The sequence below is a fragment of the Lontra canadensis genome, unplaced genomic scaffold, assembly GCF_010015895.1.
Source record: "Lontra canadensis isolate GAN:19392208 unplaced genomic scaffold, GSC_riverotter_1.0 scaffold218, whole genome shotgun sequence".
NCBI lineage: Eukaryota > Metazoa > Chordata > Mammalia > Carnivora > Mustelidae > Lontra > Lontra canadensis.
In genome coordinates this window covers 326,465-345,740 of record NW_022631212.1, presented here as the reverse complement: position 1 = coordinate 345,740, position 19,276 = coordinate 326,465, and the positions used below count along the sequence as shown (strand labels likewise).

The following is a 19,276-nucleotide window of genomic DNA, read 5'->3' as shown; positions in this document are numbered from 1 at the left end:
AGTGGAAAGAACATTGCTTATAGGATTAGCTAAACTGGGATCGGAATCCTAGGTCTGCCACTTGCTAAGTTCTATGAACTTGAGCAAATTACTAAACCTGATCCTGAATCTTTATTTCTTCCCTATTTTACTGAAAACCCAACAATCTTTTGGGCTAAGAATCAACACCTTCATTTTACAGAGGAAGAAACCAAAGTCTTAGACTGAACTTGGCTGGGGTCACACAGTCAGAAAGGATTTGGTCTACCTGACAAATGCTACTTACAAAGACCGTGCTATTTACTGCTCTGCTATATTAAATAATGCCGTCTAGAGTATTTTTTAGTGAGATGATGTGTACAAATGAATGGTATGTAGTAGGTCTTTAATAAATTGTTGTTCCTCCATGATCACCCATCACCCTTGGAACTTGAGATGTTTCCCCATCTCCCATCTTGCCCCCTCTAGAAAGCCAGGCAAAGGGCAGGAATGAGAAGCGGAATGAGAAGCGGTAGTGACAAAGGTGGCCTTGGGGCAGGAGTTTTGGCCCTCCCCCATTAGTGTCCATCTGATACATGAAAGTTTAAACATGCAAGATGCAATTTTCAAGCCCTGTCATCACCAGTTTCTGTCCCTAATCCACCTACCGCCCCTCCCTCCATGGAAATTCTGGAGCCTAATGTCTGACTAACAATAGGCTGAACTTTCTCTAGTCCAGACAGAGGCAAAGGGCCAGCCCTGGTCCTACTTAACCTGAACACAGTTCCAAAGTGTTTCCTTGCCCTGCAAGAGACATCAACTTCCCGATTTGGGGTGTATATTAGTACGATCATTGTAATAGGAATAAATATACTGCTCCCTCTTAGTTGTGTTTTTTCAGAGAACTTTCAAGCCTGACCCTCTCAAGTCACATGTAACTGCTGCTCCACTTTTTATATGGCAGCGTGATTATAGGTTTTCATATATATGACTGTCAGGTACTGTTAGGAAAAGCTTCCTGGAAGAAGTGAAAAAAATCTGAGACCTAAAAGACAAGCATGATCTCAAGGGAGAGAGAGCCTGGTGATTTCAAGGAACATAAAGTAGTTCAGAGATATGATGAAATGGAGTTGTGGGGGTAGGCTGGTTAAGGTTGTCTTGGTAGAGCCTGAGCAAACTTTTAAAGACCTAGAAAATGTAGGCTTTCTCCTTGGGGCAACCAAAAACATATAGCAAGGAAGTGAAATGACATTTGTATCCAGCTTCCCTTCCCCACACCTTTTTAATTAGTGAAATTAATCTCTTTCCAAGAACCATATTTACATTCACAATTTCATCCACCCATCAGAAAACTCTCCAAGAAAAAAGTTGCTTGAGGTAGGAAGGAACTGGGGAGCCACTCAACAGTCTCCTCCCACCCCAGCTCTGCCTCTAGGCAGAACCTCGCCTAGAATAGCTGAGGTTTCTATTTTGTGTGTGTGTTCCTCGAGAAGATTATTCCAAATTTTGTCGTGGGTGTGTGCCCCTCCTCTTCCCATACCAACCCAGCTACTACCTCACGGTTTTACCTGCCCATCGGGGTTTTGGAAGGCAAAGAAATGGAAGGAGGGAGGTAAAGCAAGCTTAGAAGTGGGAGGAAGTGTGACTTAGACTGCTACGTGTAAGAATTCGCAAGTGTTTAGGGAAGACTCCTCAAAATTAAGAGGCTTATCTGTCAGCTTCCAAATCAATAACGGATGAATTTGGGCGGAAGATTCTTGGGCTGGGGGAGAAGAGCATGGTCTGATTAGAGGTGTATGTAAATTTAAGGTCCCGCTTCAGCGCTGACCGGCCATGCCTGGCTCCGCCAATGAAGCAGTGCCCGTAGCCTTCTCTTCATGAAATCTCAGAATATCTCTGGAGGGTAGCGGTACCGGAGAAAAGAGGTCTGGTATGGAATGAATCCACATGTCGGTGATAATACATCCATCTCGCAGCGGCAAAGCGAGAACCCAGGGCGCGTCGCCGACCCGCAAGGCAGTCCTTCCTTTGACCCGGAACAGCAGCGACAGCCGCCTCTGCGCCCAATGCCCACGTGCCGGCAACAGCGGCCACGTGGGGCTCTGCGGAAACGCCTTCGCAAAGATTTGTCCCCTGCGCTGCCCAGTAGAAAGGAAGGCCCGGGAAGAGCACTGGAGGAAACGGTACCGGCTAAAGGCCCGGCTCGCGCGAGTCTGGGACTGCTGAGGGGCGGGGCAGGAGGCGGGGCTCTGCGCCGGCCGCGGGCAGGGGGCGGAGCCGGGGGCTCGGAGAGGTGGGCTTTGGACCGCCGTGGGGAGCCGCTTCCTTGTCTCCGAGACTCCTCGGCTTCCGCCTTAGAGCATAAACCCGCCCGGCCGGCCCCTGGGTCGTCATGGAGTCCACGCTGGGCGCGGGCATCGCGATGGCCGAGGCACTGCAAAACCAACTGCCTTGGTTGGAGAACGTGTGGCTCTGGGTCACCTTTCTGGGCGATCCCAAGAGCCTCTTTCTGTTCTACTTCCCCGCGGCCTACTACGCTTCCCGCCGCGTGGGCATCGCAGTGCTCTGGATCAGCCTCATCACCGAGTGGCTCAACCTCGTCTTCAAGTGGTGAGACAGCGAAGCCCTCGGCGCCCTGGCCCCCCACCCCCAAGGGCCCTGAGTCCTGGGCAAGCCCTGATCTCTCTAAGCAGGTGCCTTTAAAGGCTCGGACCTCCTCCGCCAACCCGCCCCACTGAACCCATAGCCTTAAGACCTCCTCTCCCCTACCCCGTGTCCCCTTTTTTCCTTTGAGCATCACTGTGCATCTTGGTCTCAGACCTCGGAGTCCCCATGTTACTCATTAAACCCGTATTTCTCAAACAGGCCTGATCAGAGAAATCACCTAAGAGGCACCTTTAGAATGCAGTACCTCATCCCACCTCAGACATACAGACTTAGAAATTTCAGGGAAAGGGTTGGGAATCTGTATTTTAAGAAGAGGCTAGGGCGGCTTAAGTAGCAAAAAGTCCTGCTTCTCAGCTCCCCCTTTCATTCATCTAGTCATTCATTTATTTGACATAGTTGCTAAGAAGCATGTTTTGTGCCAGGCTTCACAATAGCTGCTAAGGTGCTGGAGAATTAAGGTGCATTTCCTGGACCGGGACCAGCAGCTTAGGAAGCCCTTACAAACTTGCTGGAAATGCAAGATCTCAAGCCTCAGGCCAGAGCTACTGAATCAGAATCTGCATTTTATCAAACACCTCAGATAATTGGAGTGCCTAGTAAGACTTGAAAAGCACTGCCTCCCAGGAAACACTGGCTCCTTCCTCTTCTCCTCTGTTTACTAGTGGGCTCCTCACACAGACTTAGAAGCCGGGAATCCCAGGCAAGTGTGTGGGGCCCCCAGGGCTTATCTCTTGGTGCCACCTGTTCTCTCTGGGGTGAAGAGGGGAGCTATGCCTCCCGCTGGGCATGAGCTGCTCCTCCCCATTCACCTCATCCCCTGTTGCCTGATGCCTTGCCTGGGGGAGGGAAGGGAGTTCAGAGGAGACATTTGAACAGGCTGGAATGACTTGCTGAAAAACAAAATAGGAGTTACCCTCCCCTACACGCTTCTCTGCAAGAGTTTCATCCCTCCTGAAAAGGGAAAAGCAACGGTCTCACCATTTCCTTTTTGCCTAATTGCCCTTTGCTTTGCTTTCTCTCTCTGCTCAGTCTGTGTGAGCTGTGTTGGGTAGACATGCTCAGTGCCCCTCCCCCACGGGACAAAGCCCTTGTTCATTTCCTAAGTGTGTTTGGAGCACCTGGTGTGTGAACCTGGTGGCAAGGAGAGGCAGCTCCCTTTCTTGTGTCCCTCCCCAGCAGCATCTTTTCTGCTCTCCCACCTTTTCTCTTTCTGGCCCCAGCAGCGTAGCCTCTTCTGTGTGCTGTTTCCCAGGGTCCAGCGAAGCACCTGCCAGGCCAGGGGAACTTGAGCTTTTGGTCCTCCGTGTTCTTTCTCAGTTTCCTCTGTCCATTTCCCTTTCCCGGTTTCAAACACCGGAGACCCACCTAAGGAGTTCACATGTAGGTAATTGAGGCTGGAATTTGGGGAATAGGAAGAGGGAGAAGCAGGGACACTGCTGGGAGCTGGGATCTGGGTCTGGGAGCAAAAGAGGCACTAGCTGACACTAGGGGTCTGGGAGCAAAAGAGGCAGGTCCCGGGCTCACTAGGAGTGAGAAGAGTAGGGCTGGCCCTGCAGTGGGATAAGAGTGGAACTAATGAACATTTCCGAGTGCGCACTTGCACACATGTGCACACACATGGTCTCTTGTCTCCTCATCACTTCTTTAAAAATAGCGTGCATTCTCTTCCAAAGTAAAAAAAAAAAAAAAATCACTGCAAGGTAATGCACAGAATTGGACTCCCCTGCAGACTCCACCATGCAGGCTCTCCAGAAACATCCTTCTGCTCCCCGCCTGTTCCCCTGGCTGCATGTGCGTGTAATGTCATCTTGCATCTGTTCTCTTCTAGGTTTCTGTTTGGAGACAGGCCCTTTTGGTGGGTCCATGAGTCTGGGTACTACAGCCAGGCCCCAGCCCAGGTTCACCAGTTCCCCTCTTCTTGTGAAACTGGTCCAGGTGGGAAGCCCCAAACCTCCCTGTCCTGGTGTGGTTAGGGTTTGGTGAGTGTTTCAGAATGCTTTTCAGCCAGGGTGGCCTAACCAGACACCCAGCCCCTCCGTTACTGAGCCAGAGAACAAAGAGAGCCCGGGAAGACTGAGTTGAATTCTGGGAGGGGAGCGCCCAGGCCAGAGTGCAGCTAACCACCTTGTTTTGAGTAGAGCCAAGAGACACAGGGCAAAGCAGAAGCCTGAGAGCAGTGGGCTCAGGCAGCGGTGAAGTAGGCTGCAAGGCAGAGGGACCAAGGTGGGGCGGGGCGGGGGCAGCGGTGGGGGTGAGGGGGAGGTGTGCAATGGCAACTGCATTCAGCTATCACTAGGGGCTCCTGAGTTCCACGCTCATGCTCTCACCTCAAGCTTCTGGATCCCCTGGCAGGCAGCCCTTCTGGACACTGCATGATCACAGGAGCCGCCCTCTGGCCCATCATGACGGCCATCTCTTCCCAGCTGGCCACGCGGACCCACAGGTACACCTCAGCATGGCCTACCATCCCCCCAACCCCTGGATCCAAAAAACCCAGCAGCAGGGCAGCCTGGGAGCTGGAGTTCTGGGGGCCCTGGGGCATTTGGTCAAACCATGAAGTGCCTGAGTGCTGGGGGAAGCCGAGCTGTGTATGGACACCCCCTGAACTATTTGCTTTTCTTTGTAGCCACTGGGTAAGGATGATACCCAGCCTGGCTTACTGCACCTTCCTATTGGCGGTCGGCCTGTCCCGGATCTTCCTCTTAGCACATTTCCCTCATCAGGTGTTGGGTGGCCTAATAACTGGTGAGCAGCTGGGGCCCCAGGGTGGGCCTGGGGGTGCCTCTGGCAGTGGGAGGACCGGTATAGGATCTTCCCTTCCTACAGTGGACCCCAAGGTGCCCTTACATCTCAGACTATTTTGCCAAGCTGCCCTACAGCTCAGGGGGCTCATATCCCAAACCCCTTGAAGCTGCTGTTACCCCACTTCTCTAGGTGCTGTCCTGGGCTGGCTCATGACCCCCCGCGTGCCCACGGAGCGGGAGCTAAGCTTCTACGGATTGACCTCCCTGGCCCTCTTGCTGGGTGCTAGCCTCATCTATTGGACCCTCTTTACACTGGGCCTGGATCTTTCTTGGTAAGTCCTGCTCTGAAGCTTGTGCAGGCTGGAGCCTGTCCTGCTTCGCCTGTACCTGGCCTTGGTAGGTCCCTGGTTTGCTGTAGCTAAAAGGGGACACGTTCCTTTTCACAAACACAGACTCTCCCTGGGTCACAGCAGAACATGGGGGTAGACCCCAAAGGAGCTAAAAGCCATTGGCCCTCATGCTTCAAGGGGAATCTTTCCTGGCAAAGACCCTCCTCCCCATAGGTCCATCAGCCTGGCCTCCAAGTGGTGTGAGCGGCCTGAGTGGGTGCACGTGGATAGCCGGCCCTTTGCCTCCCTGAGCCGCGACTCGGGGGCCGCCCTGGGTCTGGGCATCGCTCTGCACTCTCCCTGCTATGCCCAGGTACGGCGGGCATACATGGGACATGGCCAGAAGATAGCCTGCCTTGTGCTGGCCATGGGGCTGCTGGGCCCCCTGGACTGGCTGGGCCACCCCCCTCAGATCAGCCTTTTCTACATCTTCAATTTCCTCAAGTACACCCTGTGGCCATGCCTGGTCCTGGCCCTCGTGCCCTGGGTGGTGTACACGTTCAGTGCCCACGAAACACCACCCGTCCGCTCTTCCTGACTTCAAGTGCCTCCTGTTCCCATTTGCATCCCCCACCCAAAAAGCCAACACTCCGTGATCTCCACACTCCGGAAGGCAGCCCCATTCCCTTTCCAGCTCCCAGCAGGCCCTGCTCATCCTCAGTCTCCCACTGCTCCGTCATCTGGTCTTAGCCCCAGAGAAGGGCCTTCTCTCCTCCCAGAAAGGCTGGTCGTCCTGCCTTCCCCCTCTGAGCTCCCAGGGAGCTAAGGCAACATCAAGACCAATGGGCTCCTGTAACACTGTGAGGGGCTCAGAACAGCCCCAATAAAGCCCTTGAACACTTCCGGATTTTTTTCTTGCCTATGCGCACATTTCCACTGATCTTGCCTGTGTGTCCAAGTGAGAACCTTGCCAGGCCACCTGTTCTGCACCCCCAACACCCGTTTCCACGGAGACCTTCCGCCTGGGCCCTCTCCCCAGCATCACCACCTAGGCCACAAGAGAGGTCCCATGAAATGCTATGGCTAGGTTTGGTGAAACCTTGTCTCTAACCTCTGAGGACAGAGACACCGCTCCCTCCCACCCCAGCCTCTTGTTTCCTAAATTGGCTGCTCCAGGGACTGGAGAAAAGCAGAGCAGTTTTTTGGGCCAGGATGGGGAATGAGAACCTCTCTTTCATTTGGAAGCCCAGAGAAGAGAGAAAACAGCCCCAGAAGGCACTGCCAGAAACAAGTTTATTTACATAAGGACACACAGTGTAACAGATTACAAAATACTTAACTGAAATCCATATCCAGGGAGACAAAGCAAGGAGCGGGTTTACATGAGAACCAGACCAGCCATGGGGAGAAGGAGGGTTAAGGGCCTGGAGCTGGGGCTCAACAAGGTGAGGCTTGCTACACTGGGCCTAGCCCCATCCTCATCCCCCAGGAGGATCTAGAACACTAACAATACACAAGACACAGCACACAATGAGCCAATGGTGGTGGGACTCCTGGCCCTCTCCTAGCTCCCTCAATCCTACTCAGGCCCCCATTAGGATAATAAATATGTAAACAGACAGGTGAGGCCCTCAGGATGGAGTGGAAAGAAAGTATGTGTGGTGTTGGGAGGAAGAGGGAGGAAGACTCAGCCCCCTAGGAACTGCTTCCCATCTTTGGTTTCCTACAGGCTAGACCGCATTCCCTAGAAGACTTATGAGCTCCCCAACCTCTGAAACAGAGGTCTAGGCTGGGCTCCCGGGAAAGAGAAAGGGTGCTGTTCAGTTCCTTCTGTCTTAGCTTCCTTGGGCTAGGGACCAGCAGAGGAAGCCCAGGAGGAAGGGAAGCTATAGCTGAGGGCAGACTCCTGGGTTCCTGGGTTCCGGCCTTGCCCCTTCTAGAACCCCTACCCTCACCATCCCTGGGCTTCAGGGTCAAAGGCCACAGGAGGGAGGTGGGCCACTGACCCTTCTCATGGCCTGCTGGATGGCTGGGGTAATGTGGTCCTGAACAGCAGTGGGTCTCTCACCAGCCTGGAGTCCCCCTGCAGGGATCACCTTCCCCTCCCCAGGCTGTGCCAGCAGAGGGCCAGGGAAGCCAAAAGAGTAAGGCAGAGAGCGGCCTGGTTCTGCAGCTCCCCCGGTCCCTCAGAACCTAGGAGTCCCGCCCCATCTCTCCCCACACACTCTGACCCTCTCCAGCCCCTGGGAACGGAAAACAGGCCAGGAGAAGCGTGAAGTAAGATTGCCTGGCCCACAGACCACAGGCCCACCTCCTAGGGCAGAAAGCCCTCCCCTCAGTGCTGAGGCCAGGAGAAAGGAGGGAAACAGGGTCTATGCAGAGATGGTGAGGATGACAAAGAGGGAAAACGGTGGGAAACTGCAGGATGGGAGACCACCTCCCTTCCACTCTGTATCTTACACTGTAAAGCAACCTTCCAGATCTTCCCCTGAGGTTGGAGAGAGAAGGAGGGTGAAATTAAGGCATTTCCCCCCAAGTCAACTGAAGCCAAGGCACCAAACTTACTGTTCCCTGTTCAGTCAGGGAGACCCCAAAACCAGACGGTACTATCTGGGCCCCATGCCCACCTTAAACTGGCCCAGGCTCCAAGGGGGAAAAGGACAGCCTGCGGGAAAGTGGGCATGGGACACAACATGGATGAGGGGCTAGAAAGGGCACCCCCCCCACATGCCTTACAGGGGAAGCAAACTTCTAGAATGGAGACATGGGCCACGCTATGGGAAGTTGAGGGCGAGGCCCAAGACAGCTTGGAGGAGCAGGGGGGCAAGGCTGAGAGACCCACACGGCACACGTTGTTGAATGTGTGACTTTTTGTTTTTAATAGAAAAAATAAACAAAATCACAATGATGAAGCCCAGAGGAATGGGGGCCAGGGTATCACAGGGCAGGCTCCTGCTCCATGGGCTCCTCTGGCGGCCTGGAGGAACAAGCACAGGGTGATTGGGGGGGCGGGCACTGAGGTAGGGGCACCAGCCTGGGCAAGGGCAGAAGTCAGAAAGGAAGCTTACCTGGGGCTGTGCTCCCGGGCTGCAGCAGCCTGGGCCTGCTCGGCCCCCACTGACAGCAAGGCCATGGCGCTCACAGTCTCCGCCTCCTCCGTCTCACCTGCCTGGGCCTCCCGCAGGGAACGGCCTAGACCAGCGGCGAACCTCTGGACGCAGCTCCAGTGTTTGCCTATGGACAAGGGGCAAGCAGGGGTCAGGGAGGACAGAGAGCCCCATACTACAACCCCAGCCCTGGCAGGCCTGTAAGCTTCTGCCCCCTTGGCCGGCTGAGGTCTGAGCCTCATCTCACGCACTCTGGATCTCGATGACTTTCTCTAGCGTGGCCACTGCGTTGATGTTGGGCTTTTGTTGCAAGACTGCCTCGTCCAAGGGCTGCAGCTGGAAGGGGAAAGAAGAGAAGGCTCATGGTGGGGAGTGAGCCAGGGTGGGGTCTGGTCCCCTAAACACCCCACATTCAGCCCCAGAGATCTCCCATGACAGGGGCGAACCTAGCTTTCTGGAGGAACCCTGGGTCAGAAAGCCCTCCCTGGCCAGCAGCTGTCTTTTTAGGACCCAGGAAAACCTTCCCACCTTCTTGATCAGTGTTGCTTGATCAAGAAAGGGGCCCTCCCTTACTAGCCTCTCCCTGGCCCCTCACCCCCACTGCCTCCCTGTACCCCTTACCTCTACACTGAGCAGCGCCGAGACACAGGCCTCAGAGGCATCACAGATGGCGGTCAAGTCGTGGCCTCCCTCCAGGGCCAGCACCACCCGGCCCCCTGCCAGAGTCATCAGCTGCCTGGTCAAGTGGCCAAAGCCTTTAGGGATGGGTAAAGGGAGGAAGAAGAAAGAAAAAAAACAAAAAAAAACAAAACAGGAGAAGGTAAGGAAGAAGAGAAAATAAACACAAGAGGTAGAACAAATAGCACAAAATAAGATGGCAGATTTAAGCCCCAATACATCTCCATAATGAAATTTAATGTCAATGGACTGAATGCTCCATTAAAGATAAAACAACAGATGAGATTTTTAAAAATTCCAATTATATGTCCCAAGGAGCACCACTGAAACACAAGGGATCAACAAGCTCTATCCCTATGATCTGGGAGGAGACGTACCCTCTGCTACCCCACACCCACCTGCTTGTCCCCAAGTCCAAAGCAGGCAGAGGGAGAGCAGGAGGCTCCTGCCAAGATGATTCCAAGTCTTGGACCTGCCCCCCCACCCCGCTTCCATCCTCCCAGCCTCTGCAATACCAGTCCCTTCCTGCTCTGTGTCCCCACTCAACGCCGTCCTCACTGCTCCGCAGCCTCCCTCCATCCCTCAGCACTCACATCTGGCGGTGACAGAGTAGCCACCCAGTGGAGACAGGTGTCCCTCAACAGCATCAAACCCAGCAGAGACCAGGACCACATCAGGTGAGAACTCGTGGGCAATGGGCATCACCACTGTCCTGCAAAAGGAGAGGGCCCAAGCTGACCCGGGCTGGTGGCTAGGCCAGGCCTCACCTTGCTCTGGTCCCCACCCAGAGACAACCCCCTCCACCCGCACCAAACTGAGTGCCTTCTGCCCCTCCCATGGCAGGGCCCAGGGGGCTCCCACCCCGCCCCTGGCCCTTCTCAGTCCCCACCTGAAGGCCGTTAGGTACTCCACGTCTCCGATGGGGGGGTCCACACCTCCCGTCCATGCCACGTTCACATTGTACCCCACGCCCGGCCCTCCGCCAACCTGGCAGCGCGGTGGGGGCAGGGGTTATTCTCACTGCCTGGGGATCCCAGACATCGCCCCCACCCTCAGCCCTGATTCCAGCCCTTGCTCCACTCACCGCTGCTCTGCATGGAGGGGCAATTGGCCTGTGTGGTCCTCCCACTAGGAGCCCAGACTCCCTGGGGACCCAGCACCACCACAGGCCTCTGGGGCTCCCTGCCAGGTCCTGTTCTGCCCCCTCCCCAAGGGGCCCCACATTTGAGCCCAAGAACCATACCTCTTCAGGGGCCCCCGAGCCTGGAAAGAAGTTCCCGTTGTCGTAGCGATGCAAGGAGATGTAGAGCACAGAGGGGTCATTATAAAACGCTTGCTGGGTGCCATTGCCGTGGTGAATGTCCTAGTGGGGAGGGATGGGAGCATCAGAAAAAAAAATCCCAGGCTCTGGCCCCAAAGGTCAAAATTCCACTTGCCCCCCCACCTCCACTCTATGGTGAATTCAGGGGGTACAGCCCATCACTGGCTACAGGGCATCGTGTTCCGTTCACCACGGTATCACCCCATGCTTCTCTACCCGGGGTCCGTGGGTCACTGTGCAGAGACACAAAGCCACGGGATACATATGGTGGACCTCCCTGCAAGCCCATTCCACTCAACAATTGGGAGGAAACATTAGAGCTGGTAAGGAACTGAAAGCAGATACATTCTGATGAACCCAACGTTTCCATGAACTTCTAAGCCAGAACTGGGCTTCAAAGAGATGTCGTCTTTGCTGACGACTGCTCCTGGGTACTTCCCAGTCACTGGGAGTGGTGGGTGCCTTTCCCGCTGCCCTGAGAGGTGGGGTTTGAGAAGCGGTGCCCAGCAGCAGGAGCACACGCGTCAGGCTCAACACCCCAAACTATGTGACTCTGTGGCTATGTCACCCAACAGCTCAGGGTCTCCATTTATAGAAATGCACATCCAAACTTGTTTGTACTACTCGATGTGGCCAGGAGCAGTACTGTGTGTCCCGGCAGAGTCCGACACCCCCCCCACCCCCCTACCCCCCTGCATTAAGAGTGGCTCCAGGGACGCCTGGGTGGTGCAGCCTGTTAAGTGCCCAAACTATTAGTTTCAGCTCAGGTCATGATCTCAGGGTCGTGAGATAAAGACCCGCATGGAGCTTCATGCTCAGCACAGAGTCGACTTGGATTTCTCTCTCCCTCTCCCTCCACCTGCCCTTCCCACCAGGCATGCACACTCACTCTCTCTAAAACAAATAAATCTTAAAAAAAAAAGAAGAAGAAGAAGAGTGGTTCTAGCAATGCTGGTAACGGTCTATACTATTCGAGGTAGAAAATCTCAGTTGCTTGAGGCTACAAGGTGGGGGCCAAGATGGACCAGGGCTAAAACCACTTTCGAGTCTCTTCGTGAGGAGGGAGCCCCATGGGAATGGGAGGGCTGGGCGAATGCTCTCGCAGGAAGAGCTGTGGTAAGGCCTCAGGCCCAGCAGTGGTGTGGGCTCCTGAGGAAGAAGAGGCAGTGTCGGGGTGAGGCCCTCCTGAAGGCAGACCCTGACCCCAGCAGCCCACTGCCTACCCAGTCCACGATGAGAACCTTGCCCACGTTCAGCTTCTGCTGCAGGAGTTTGGTTGTGATGGCTACAGAGTTGAAGAAGCAGAAACCCCTGGTGGCCGGGTAGGGGGAGAAAACGGTTGGGGAGGTCAGCTGTAGCAGATGTTTGCTCCCGGAGCAAAACAGACACATCAGCTCAGCTGGGAGGGAAAAGGGAAGGGGGGAGGGCAGTGAGTCTGGTGCGGGGGCACTCACATGGCGGTCGACTCCTCCGCGTGGTGTCCCGGGGGCCGGATGATGGCAAATCCATTCTGAAGAGGTGCAGATGGAGGGTCAGAGACAATAAACAGACAGGCAGGCAAGGTGGCCACAGAGAGAGTGGATACAGGAGGAAAAATAAACCAGGCAGGGAAGAGAACCCTCATGCTAGGAACACAGCCACAGGCCACGTGCGCCGGCAGGCACCATCTCTGACCTCGAGATACCCCTGAGCGCATCAGATGCCTGTGCCTCCTTCCCAGTCCCCTCTTGACCCCTCGCCTCCCTGCTGGTCCAGGAGCTAGCACCTCCCACCCCGACTCCGGCAACTGATAGTTAAGACGCCCAGGGACAGTGCCTTGCTCTAGGGAAAGGCAAGGTTGTCCCTGTCCTCCCCCCGAGGACCAAGCCAAGGGGGGCCGCAGCCTTGGGCACACACTCACCTTGAGCTCTCCTGAGGCCACCTTGAAAGCCAGCTCCACCAGGCAGCCCACTGCCATGCGCACAGCACTGGAGGAGTGCATTTCATTCCACACAGTGTCACTGTCCACCTGGGGGGGCAGGAGAGCAGGCTTCAGCGTGCCCCCTGCAGGGGGAGGGCAAGAATGGGGGTGGGCACCTGGACAGTGGGCCCGGCAGCCATGGTGGGCAGGAAAGGCAGGGCAAGAGCTGGGAGAGCCACCCACCCACCCTATTAGCAGGTACCCTACTCACCCCAATGCCCCCACAAGGCAGCACGGCGTACATCTTCTGGCTGATGGGGCCTGCATAGAAGAGGGACAGAGCTACTTGGGAAGCTGGGGCCCGCAGAGGGTGGCGAGCTCCATGCCTGAAAAAGGCGGCCAGACCCAAGCAAAAGATAGGCCTCTGTGGCCCACACCGGCTGGAAGAGGTCTGTGCCCTATTCTGGGGAGGGGACACCTTACTTCTGGGGCAGATGGTAAGAAGAAAAAGGGGATGATCAGGGAAAAGAGCAGAGCCCTCCCCTATCACTGACCTGCCCCCTTCTACAAGCCGCAGTGCACCCCACCCGTGTGATAGTCTATGTGGACTGGAGACACGCACCCTGGAGATGGGCAGTGCAGCAAGGGGATGGCCTGTGCCCTAGGGGACCCACCTCCCTACCCTGACAGTTCCCTATCCCCGCAGGGCGGTAGACATAGCCCAGACCCCGCCTGCCAGCTCACCGAGCAGCTTCTTGCTGTCCAGCTTCTGTCGGTTGAGGGGGCTGGTCCCATAGAGCAGGGTGTGGTACTCAGAGTGCACCGTCTGGATCTCGTCCAGTGTGGCTTTGCGACCCCGGATCCGCTGCGCAGGGAGAGCAGAGGAGGCTGGTGAGGGGACACGCCGAAGGCCCAGCTCTCCCTGAGACCCACACCCTCTCTCTGCCCCACAGCCTGGGACACATGGAGCCACTTTCTGGCCTTCAGAGAATCCAAGGCTTTTTGTGAATGTGCACCCTGGCCCCTAGGCACCCCGGTCCAGGACCGCCCCCAGTCAGCAAAGCGGGCTGCGAGGGAAGGAACGGAGAGGTGGCTAAGGGGACTGACCCTGAGGTCAGGGGTTGAACAAAGGATGAAGATGACACAGAGAGAGGCTTCGTGGACGGGGAGACACAAGGGCTTTGGCTGGGTCTGGGCTGGGGGATGGAAGAAGGAAGGGCTCCCTTACCTCACACTTGCTAAGCAGGCCCGTCTCCTGCAGCCTCGACCAGATGCTCTGGATCCGGCCGGCGTGCTCAGGGTGCACGTGTGTGTTCCCACACATGCACTGGTGCTTCAGCATGAACGTGTCGTAGACCACACCTGGGCCGCACATGCACCTGTCAGCCCAGCTAGCTGCGGCCACCATCGGCAGGGCTCCCTGGGCTCCCCCCAGCCTGCCCTGTCCCAGGGACCTCCTCACACCCTGCCCCCCAGCCACCCTGCCCCTCTTATCTCCGCCTGTGGTCCCCTTCACCTGTTACTGCCCATCAAAAGCCTCCCCGCTCCTCAAGCTGCAGCCAAAACCCCCACTGGTTTTGATTTCTGCCTACCATGCTCTCAGCACTGCACCCCATGTGGGGCACGGCCTCCTTTTGCCCCTTCTGTCACAGCCCATGTGTGCCACGCCCCCAACTCCCGATACCCCACTGATGGGGTCAGACCATCCCCGGACATCTGGGCCCCCTCAGAGCCCAGTCCACTCGGGGATGGACTGAGGCCTCACTTTTGACCTCACAGAGAGGACAGGGCCCAGAGAAGGCCGTGGCCCAACTGAGACAGTAGTTTCTCTGCACCCAGGGACCCAGGGCTTATGTGATGATGGCACAAAAATCCCGTGGTCCCTAAGCCGGTCATACGAGGCTGGGTAGCACGCACAGGCTCCTGGCACATGCAGGGAGGACCACTAGCGCGGCAGGGCTCACCTGTGGTGAAGAGGTGCTTGGCGGGCTGGTCTGGGGGGCTTTTCAGGCCGCCAGGGGCAGCAGGTGAGGACTGGGTGCGGCCCAGGGCCTGGTGGGGCACAGTGGCCAGGCTGAGGGGCGCCTGGAACACCTGAAGTGGTTGCAGCTGCTGGGCGTCGGAGAACACCTGCACAGGGGAGCGCAGGCAGGAGATGAAAGTGAAGACAAGTGTCCTGGGGCCTCCCGGGGGGGCCCCCTGTTCCAGCCCTTCTCTTCCACACCGGCTCCCCATCTCCTCCCACCAGAAACAGGAGGCACTGCAGCCTTCACCACTGCCACCTCCCAGGAGGTGGGGGGGCGGGGGGACGTGATGAGTCAGCCAGAGTAGCACTGAGGTAAGAGGCAGGAGAGACGGGGGTGTGGGAGGGGGCAGGATGACTCAGGCCGGGAGGGCTCAGCGCTGTCCGCAGTGAATGGAGTGCTGCTAGGTGTGGGGCAGACGGGAGTAACAGTGGGGGCGTGTGTGTACACACACACGTGTGCACATACAGACCAACGCACAACTGGCCCAAAGCAGGCGGAAACGCACGGGCGCTCGCAAGTACACACATGTGCATGCACGCGCGCGCGCGCACACACACACACACACACACACACAGCTCAGCAGGGGGGCAGTCACAGTGGCAGCCAGGACTGGCTGGTGGACTGGGCGGAGGAGGCTCTCCTGAGACCAGCACAAGCAGCACCCCCTTCTACCACCCCTGCCCCCTCCTCCTCCGTGTTTGCCCTCTACGCAAAGCTACTCCCCCGCCCAGCATCCTGGGCCACGCAGAGCGGGGAGAGGGAAAGGCAAAGATGGACCGGGATGTGGGGGACAGAGGGGCGGTGATCAAGGGCTGGGGTGGAGGGGTCACCTTTTTGTAACCAGCACTGGACTCATCCAAGTCGGGCCCCTCCTCAGGGCCACTCTCGCCCTCCTCATCCTTGACCTGGATGCAGTCCTCCTCCCCCTCTTCCTCCTCCTCTTCCTCCTCTTCCTCCTCCTCCTCCTCCAGGTCTTCCTGCGTGCTCTCGCTCTCCGTGGAGCCTTCCCGGGGGATGGTCAGGGCTCCCTCCCCAAGCAAGGCCTCCTGCTGCTCAGTCAGCTCCTCCTCCGTCTCCTCGGGGTGGGTGGTGGGCTGCCGTGACAGCTCCCCAGTCTTGGTGAGGATCTGGGGGAGCAGAGAGAGGGGGAACATCTGCTGGGAGGGGGCGCAGCCAAGCAGCCGTGGCCCAGGATGGTCTGTCCTTCCCTGGCCTCCCTGGCAGCTGGCCAGCCATACGGAGCCTCTCCAAGAGGTCAGGTGATATGTCGGAGCAGATGGAGCCTGGGGGTGGCCCAGGGCATTAGCCCCCCGCTCCCCCGCTCCCTTGCTGCCAGACCAGTGCCCTGCTCTGCCCGGCCCCCAGCACCGCCCTGGCCCTTGGCCGCCCCCAGCTCACCTTGCCCAGCTGCAGCTGCTGTTGCTTCTGCTTCTCCAGGAACTGCTGGTGCTGCTGCTGCATGACGAGCTGCTGCAGGGCCTGGGGGCTCTGGGGCAGCGGGGACGACTGCGTGCGGCTCAAGGGCCGGTGCCGCGGAAGCTTGCCCACTGTCCGCATGCTGGTGGCCACACGTTCACCTGTCACCAGCGGGGACTGCCCGTGGAGTGGCACTGTGCAGTGGGAGGAGCGGAGGAACCATCACTGCCAGGGTGCTGGGCACCCCCGTCCTACCCCAGCTCTCTCCCCCTCCTAGAACGCCACCACCTACGTAATCAGGGAAAACCCTGGAGGGGCCTGGGGGTACCTGGCTCCCCAACCTGAGCCCCATTCTTCCTCCTCCCCACAATGGAATGGTCCTGTAAGCTCAAGAGTCACTGCCTCCAGCAAGCCTTCCTGGATTCACCACTCTCTCCCTTTGATTCCCTTATGATTGCACATATAGTCTTACACCCTCAGTGTAGGTAAATAATAACTAGTTTCCTCCAACTGCAACAAGACTGCCCTGACCGTAGACATGGATGCCATGGGGTGGGGAAGCCTGGGGCCAGGATTTTATGTCTTTTAAGCAGAACGTCTTCTGATGCCACTAGCTGCTTAAGGTCTGACTGTCCAAAGCTATGCAGTCCAGTTCTGGGATGCCAGCCACTTGTAACTACTGAGCACTTGAAATGCAGCCCCTCTAAATTGAGATGGGGACGTCTGGGAGGCTCAGTCGGTTGAACGTCTGATTTTGGTTCAGGTCAGGATCTCGGGGTCGTGAGATCAAGCCCCACGTTGGGCTCCCTGATCAGCAGAGTGTGTTTGTCCCTCTCCCTCTCCCGCATACATTCTCTCTCCCTCTCTAAAATAAATAAATAAGCAACCCTGAGGGGCTCAGTCAGTTAAGCATATCCCTTGGGCTCAGGTCACGATCCCAGCGTCCTGGGATCGAGTCCCCCATCAGGCTCCTTACTCAGCAGGAGCTGAGCCATTCCCCCTGCTTGTGCACGTGCTCTCTCTGACAAATAAATAAAATCTTTAAAATAAATAAACAAAGGACAATCTAAAAATAAATACATAGGGGCGCCTGGGTGGCTCAGTGGGTTAAGCCTCTGCCATCAGCTCAGGTCATGATCTCAGGGTCCTGGTATCGAGCCCCGCATCGGGCTCTCTGCTCAGCGAGGAGCCTGCTTCCTCCTCTCTCTCTCTGCCTGCCTCTCTGCCCAGTTGTGATCTCTCTCTGTCAAATAAATAAATAAAATCTTTTAAAAAATAAATAAATAAAAATTAAATAAAAATAAATACATAAATAAGGGGCACCTGGTGGCTCAGTCGGTTAAGCATCTGCCTTTGGCTCAGGTCAGGATCCTGGGGTCCCAGGATCGAGTCCCGCATTGGGTTCCCTGCTTGGCGGGGAGTCTGCTTCTCCCTGTGACCCTCCACCCATCTCATGCTTGTTCTCTCACAAATAAATAAAATCTTTTAAAAAATGACAATATTGGGGCGCCTGGGTGGTTCAGTGGGTTAAGCCTCCGCCTTCAGCTCAGGTCATGGTCTGAGGGTCCTGGGATCAAGCTCCGAATCGGGCTCTCTGCTCGGCAGAGAGCCTGCCTCCCCCTCTCTCTCTGCCTGCCTCTCTGCCTACTTGTGCTCTCTCTGTCAAATAAATAAATAAAAATCTTTAAAAAAAAAATGACAATATTCCAGATTTACTGAGTTAACTATGTTTTTAAAGTTAATTTTAACAGTTTCTTTTCATTTTTTTTTTTGAAGATTTTATTTTTAAGTAACTGCTACACCCAACATGGGGCTCAAACTCACAACCATGACCAAGATCAAGAGTCATGTGCTCTCCCAGCCGAGCCAGCCAGGTGCCCCATTTTACATATTACCACATGGCTCTAGAAAACTTGAAGTTTGGGGGCACCTGGGTGGCTCAGTGGGTTAAAGCCTCTGCCTTCGGCTCAGGTCATGATCCCAGGGTCCTGGGATCAAGCCCCACATCGGGCTCTCTGTTCGGCGGGGAGCCTGCTTCCCTTCCTCTCTCTCTCTGCCTGCCTCTCTGCCTACTTGTGATCTCTGTCTATCAAATAAATAAATAAAAGTCTTAAAAAAAAAAAAAAAAGAAAACTTGAAGTTACAAGCGTGGCTCGTGCTGTAGGTCTACCGGACAGCGCGGCTCGAGGATGTGAGCACGTGGCAGCCGTGGATGACCTCAAGAACAGCGCCTGGTGGGGCTGTATGTACTCAAGTCGTGTCTGGAGGACACGGGAGAAGTCACCGATGCCCTGGAGGGCAGCTGGGACAGAGCTGGAGAGCCACCCTGGCTACTCCCTTAGGGCGGCCCTGCGGGGCCTCTGCAGTGGCCTGACACCCGGTGCCCCCCCACCCCCCACACAGCACCCCCCCGCCCGCTCACCAGCGATGAGGGTGCTCTGCTGCCGAGCCTGCTCCAGCAGCAGCACGTGCTGCAGTAGGGAGGCGTGACCATGGGGGCTGCTGTCGCCCTCCAGCGCCACGCCCAGCAGGCAGCCAGGGATGGAGGATGTGCTCATGAACTTGCCCGTCAGTGCGCCACCCTGCCGCAGGGACTGGAGGGCCTGCCTCTCGGCCTCCTGCTGCGTTGACAGCTTCGGGGAGGCCTGTGGTGGGGAAGGGAGGTGGAGATGAGGGAGGGGCTTATATGGCCCCGAGTCCTGCCAACCGGGATCAGCATCCCGCACCCACCCTCTGCCCACCAGAAGGCCATCTGCTCTCACTCGGGGCCTTGTGTGGACCAAAGCCCCAGCTGGAGGCATCCAGGACAGCAGACCTCAACACCAGAGGGAGGAGGAGGCACACGCCCCGTACTTACGGTGAGGTGTGAGTTGGTGACAGTGACTGTGGCCTGCAGCCCTAGGGATATGTTGGGCAGAGAGGGAGACGTGTAGAGGCTGAACTGGTTGGGGGAGCTGTCCAGAGGGAGGGCCCGGTGCTGGGGGAGCATCTAGGGAGCAGTTGGGAGAGACAGGCATGAGAGCCAGCAAAGGAGGGCTTCCCGGGGCCAAGGGCTCTGAATGGTGCCTCGCTCTCCCTGCTCCCCACACCAAGCCCCACCTGGGGGTACTGAGAGATCACAGTCCTCCA

At 56.6% G+C, this 19,276-nt stretch overlaps 2 protein-coding genes across 15 annotated transcripts in view; one reads left to right on the top strand and one right to left on the bottom strand.

Annotated features, from left to right (window-relative positions):
* The first annotated feature begins 1,890 nt into the window (after positions 1-1,890).
* G6PC3 (glucose-6-phosphatase catalytic subunit 3) lies at positions 1,891-6,600 on the top strand. Of its 3 annotated transcripts, XM_032849082.1 has the most exons (7): positions 2,073-2,141; positions 2,317-2,568; positions 4,454-4,560; positions 4,978-5,068; positions 5,252-5,370; positions 5,560-5,701; positions 5,933-6,600. In XM_032849082.1, the coding sequence occupies exons 2-7, from the start codon at positions 2,351-2,353 to the stop codon at positions 6,294-6,296; spliced, it is 1,041 nt and encodes a 346-aa protein (XP_032704973.1). In that variant the 5' UTR covers positions 2,073-2,141; positions 2,317-2,350; the 3' UTR covers positions 6,297-6,600. The 3 variants fall into 3 exon arrangements, with proteins under 3 accessions (XP_032704972.1, XP_032704973.1, XP_032704974.1); XM_032849081.1 differs by lacking the exon at positions 2,317-2,568 and having other exon boundaries at positions 1,891-2,141; XM_032849083.1 differs by lacking the exons at positions 2,073-2,141; positions 5,252-5,370 and having other exon boundaries at positions 2,170-2,568; positions 5,933-6,050.
* Positions 6,601-8,553: 1,953 nt separating this feature from the next.
* HDAC5 (histone deacetylase 5) overlaps positions 8,554-19,276 on the bottom strand; it is a 36,752-nt gene continuing 26,029 nt past the window's right edge. For 7 of the 12 annotated variants that reach the window (XM_032849073.1, XM_032849076.1, XM_032849069.1 and 4 more), the window contains 18 exons: positions 19,005-19,136; positions 18,570-18,792; positions 16,130-16,341; positions 15,562-15,858; positions 14,669-14,837; positions 13,933-14,066; positions 13,449-13,569; positions 12,976-13,025; positions 12,705-12,812; positions 12,259-12,314; positions 12,028-12,115; positions 10,727-10,846; positions 10,373-10,470; positions 10,077-10,195; positions 9,427-9,560; positions 9,057-9,141; positions 8,767-8,932; positions 8,554-8,675 (listed from right to left, as the gene is read on the bottom strand). In XM_032849073.1, coding sequence (XP_032704964.1) covers positions 8,636-8,675; positions 8,767-8,932; positions 9,057-9,141; positions 9,427-9,560; positions 10,077-10,195; positions 10,373-10,470; positions 10,727-10,846; positions 12,028-12,115; positions 12,259-12,314; positions 12,705-12,812; positions 12,976-13,025; positions 13,449-13,569; positions 13,933-14,066; positions 14,669-14,837; positions 15,562-15,858; positions 16,130-16,341; positions 18,570-18,792; positions 19,005-19,136 — 2,352 coding nt within the window. In that variant the 3' untranslated portion in view covers positions 8,554-8,635. Of the gene's footprint in view, positions 8,676-8,762; positions 8,933-9,056; positions 9,142-9,426; positions 9,561-10,076; positions 10,196-10,372; positions 10,471-10,726; positions 10,847-12,027; positions 12,116-12,258; positions 12,315-12,704; positions 12,813-12,975; positions 13,026-13,448; positions 13,570-13,932; positions 14,067-14,668; positions 14,838-15,561; positions 15,859-16,129; positions 16,342-18,569; positions 18,793-19,004; positions 19,137-19,276 lie in introns of those variants that run through there. The other 5 variants (XM_032849071.1, XM_032849074.1, XM_032849075.1 and 2 more) reach the window with 3 other exon arrangements.

Bases quoted from the DNA above. Each gene is read 5' to 3' on its own strand.
- G6PC3 (XM_032849081.1), top strand. From the start codon at position 1,906: ATGTCGGTGATAATACATCCATCTCGCAGCGGCAAAGCGAGAACCCAG. The intron at 2,142-4,453 runs GTACCGGCTAAA...GTTCTCTTCTAG, and splicing joins GAAGAGCACTGGAGGAAACG to GTTTCTGTTTGGAGACAGGC. The intron at 5,371-5,559 runs GTGAGCAGCTGG...CCACTTCTCTAG, and splicing joins GTTGGGTGGCCTAATAACTG to GTGCTGTCCTGGGCTGGCTC.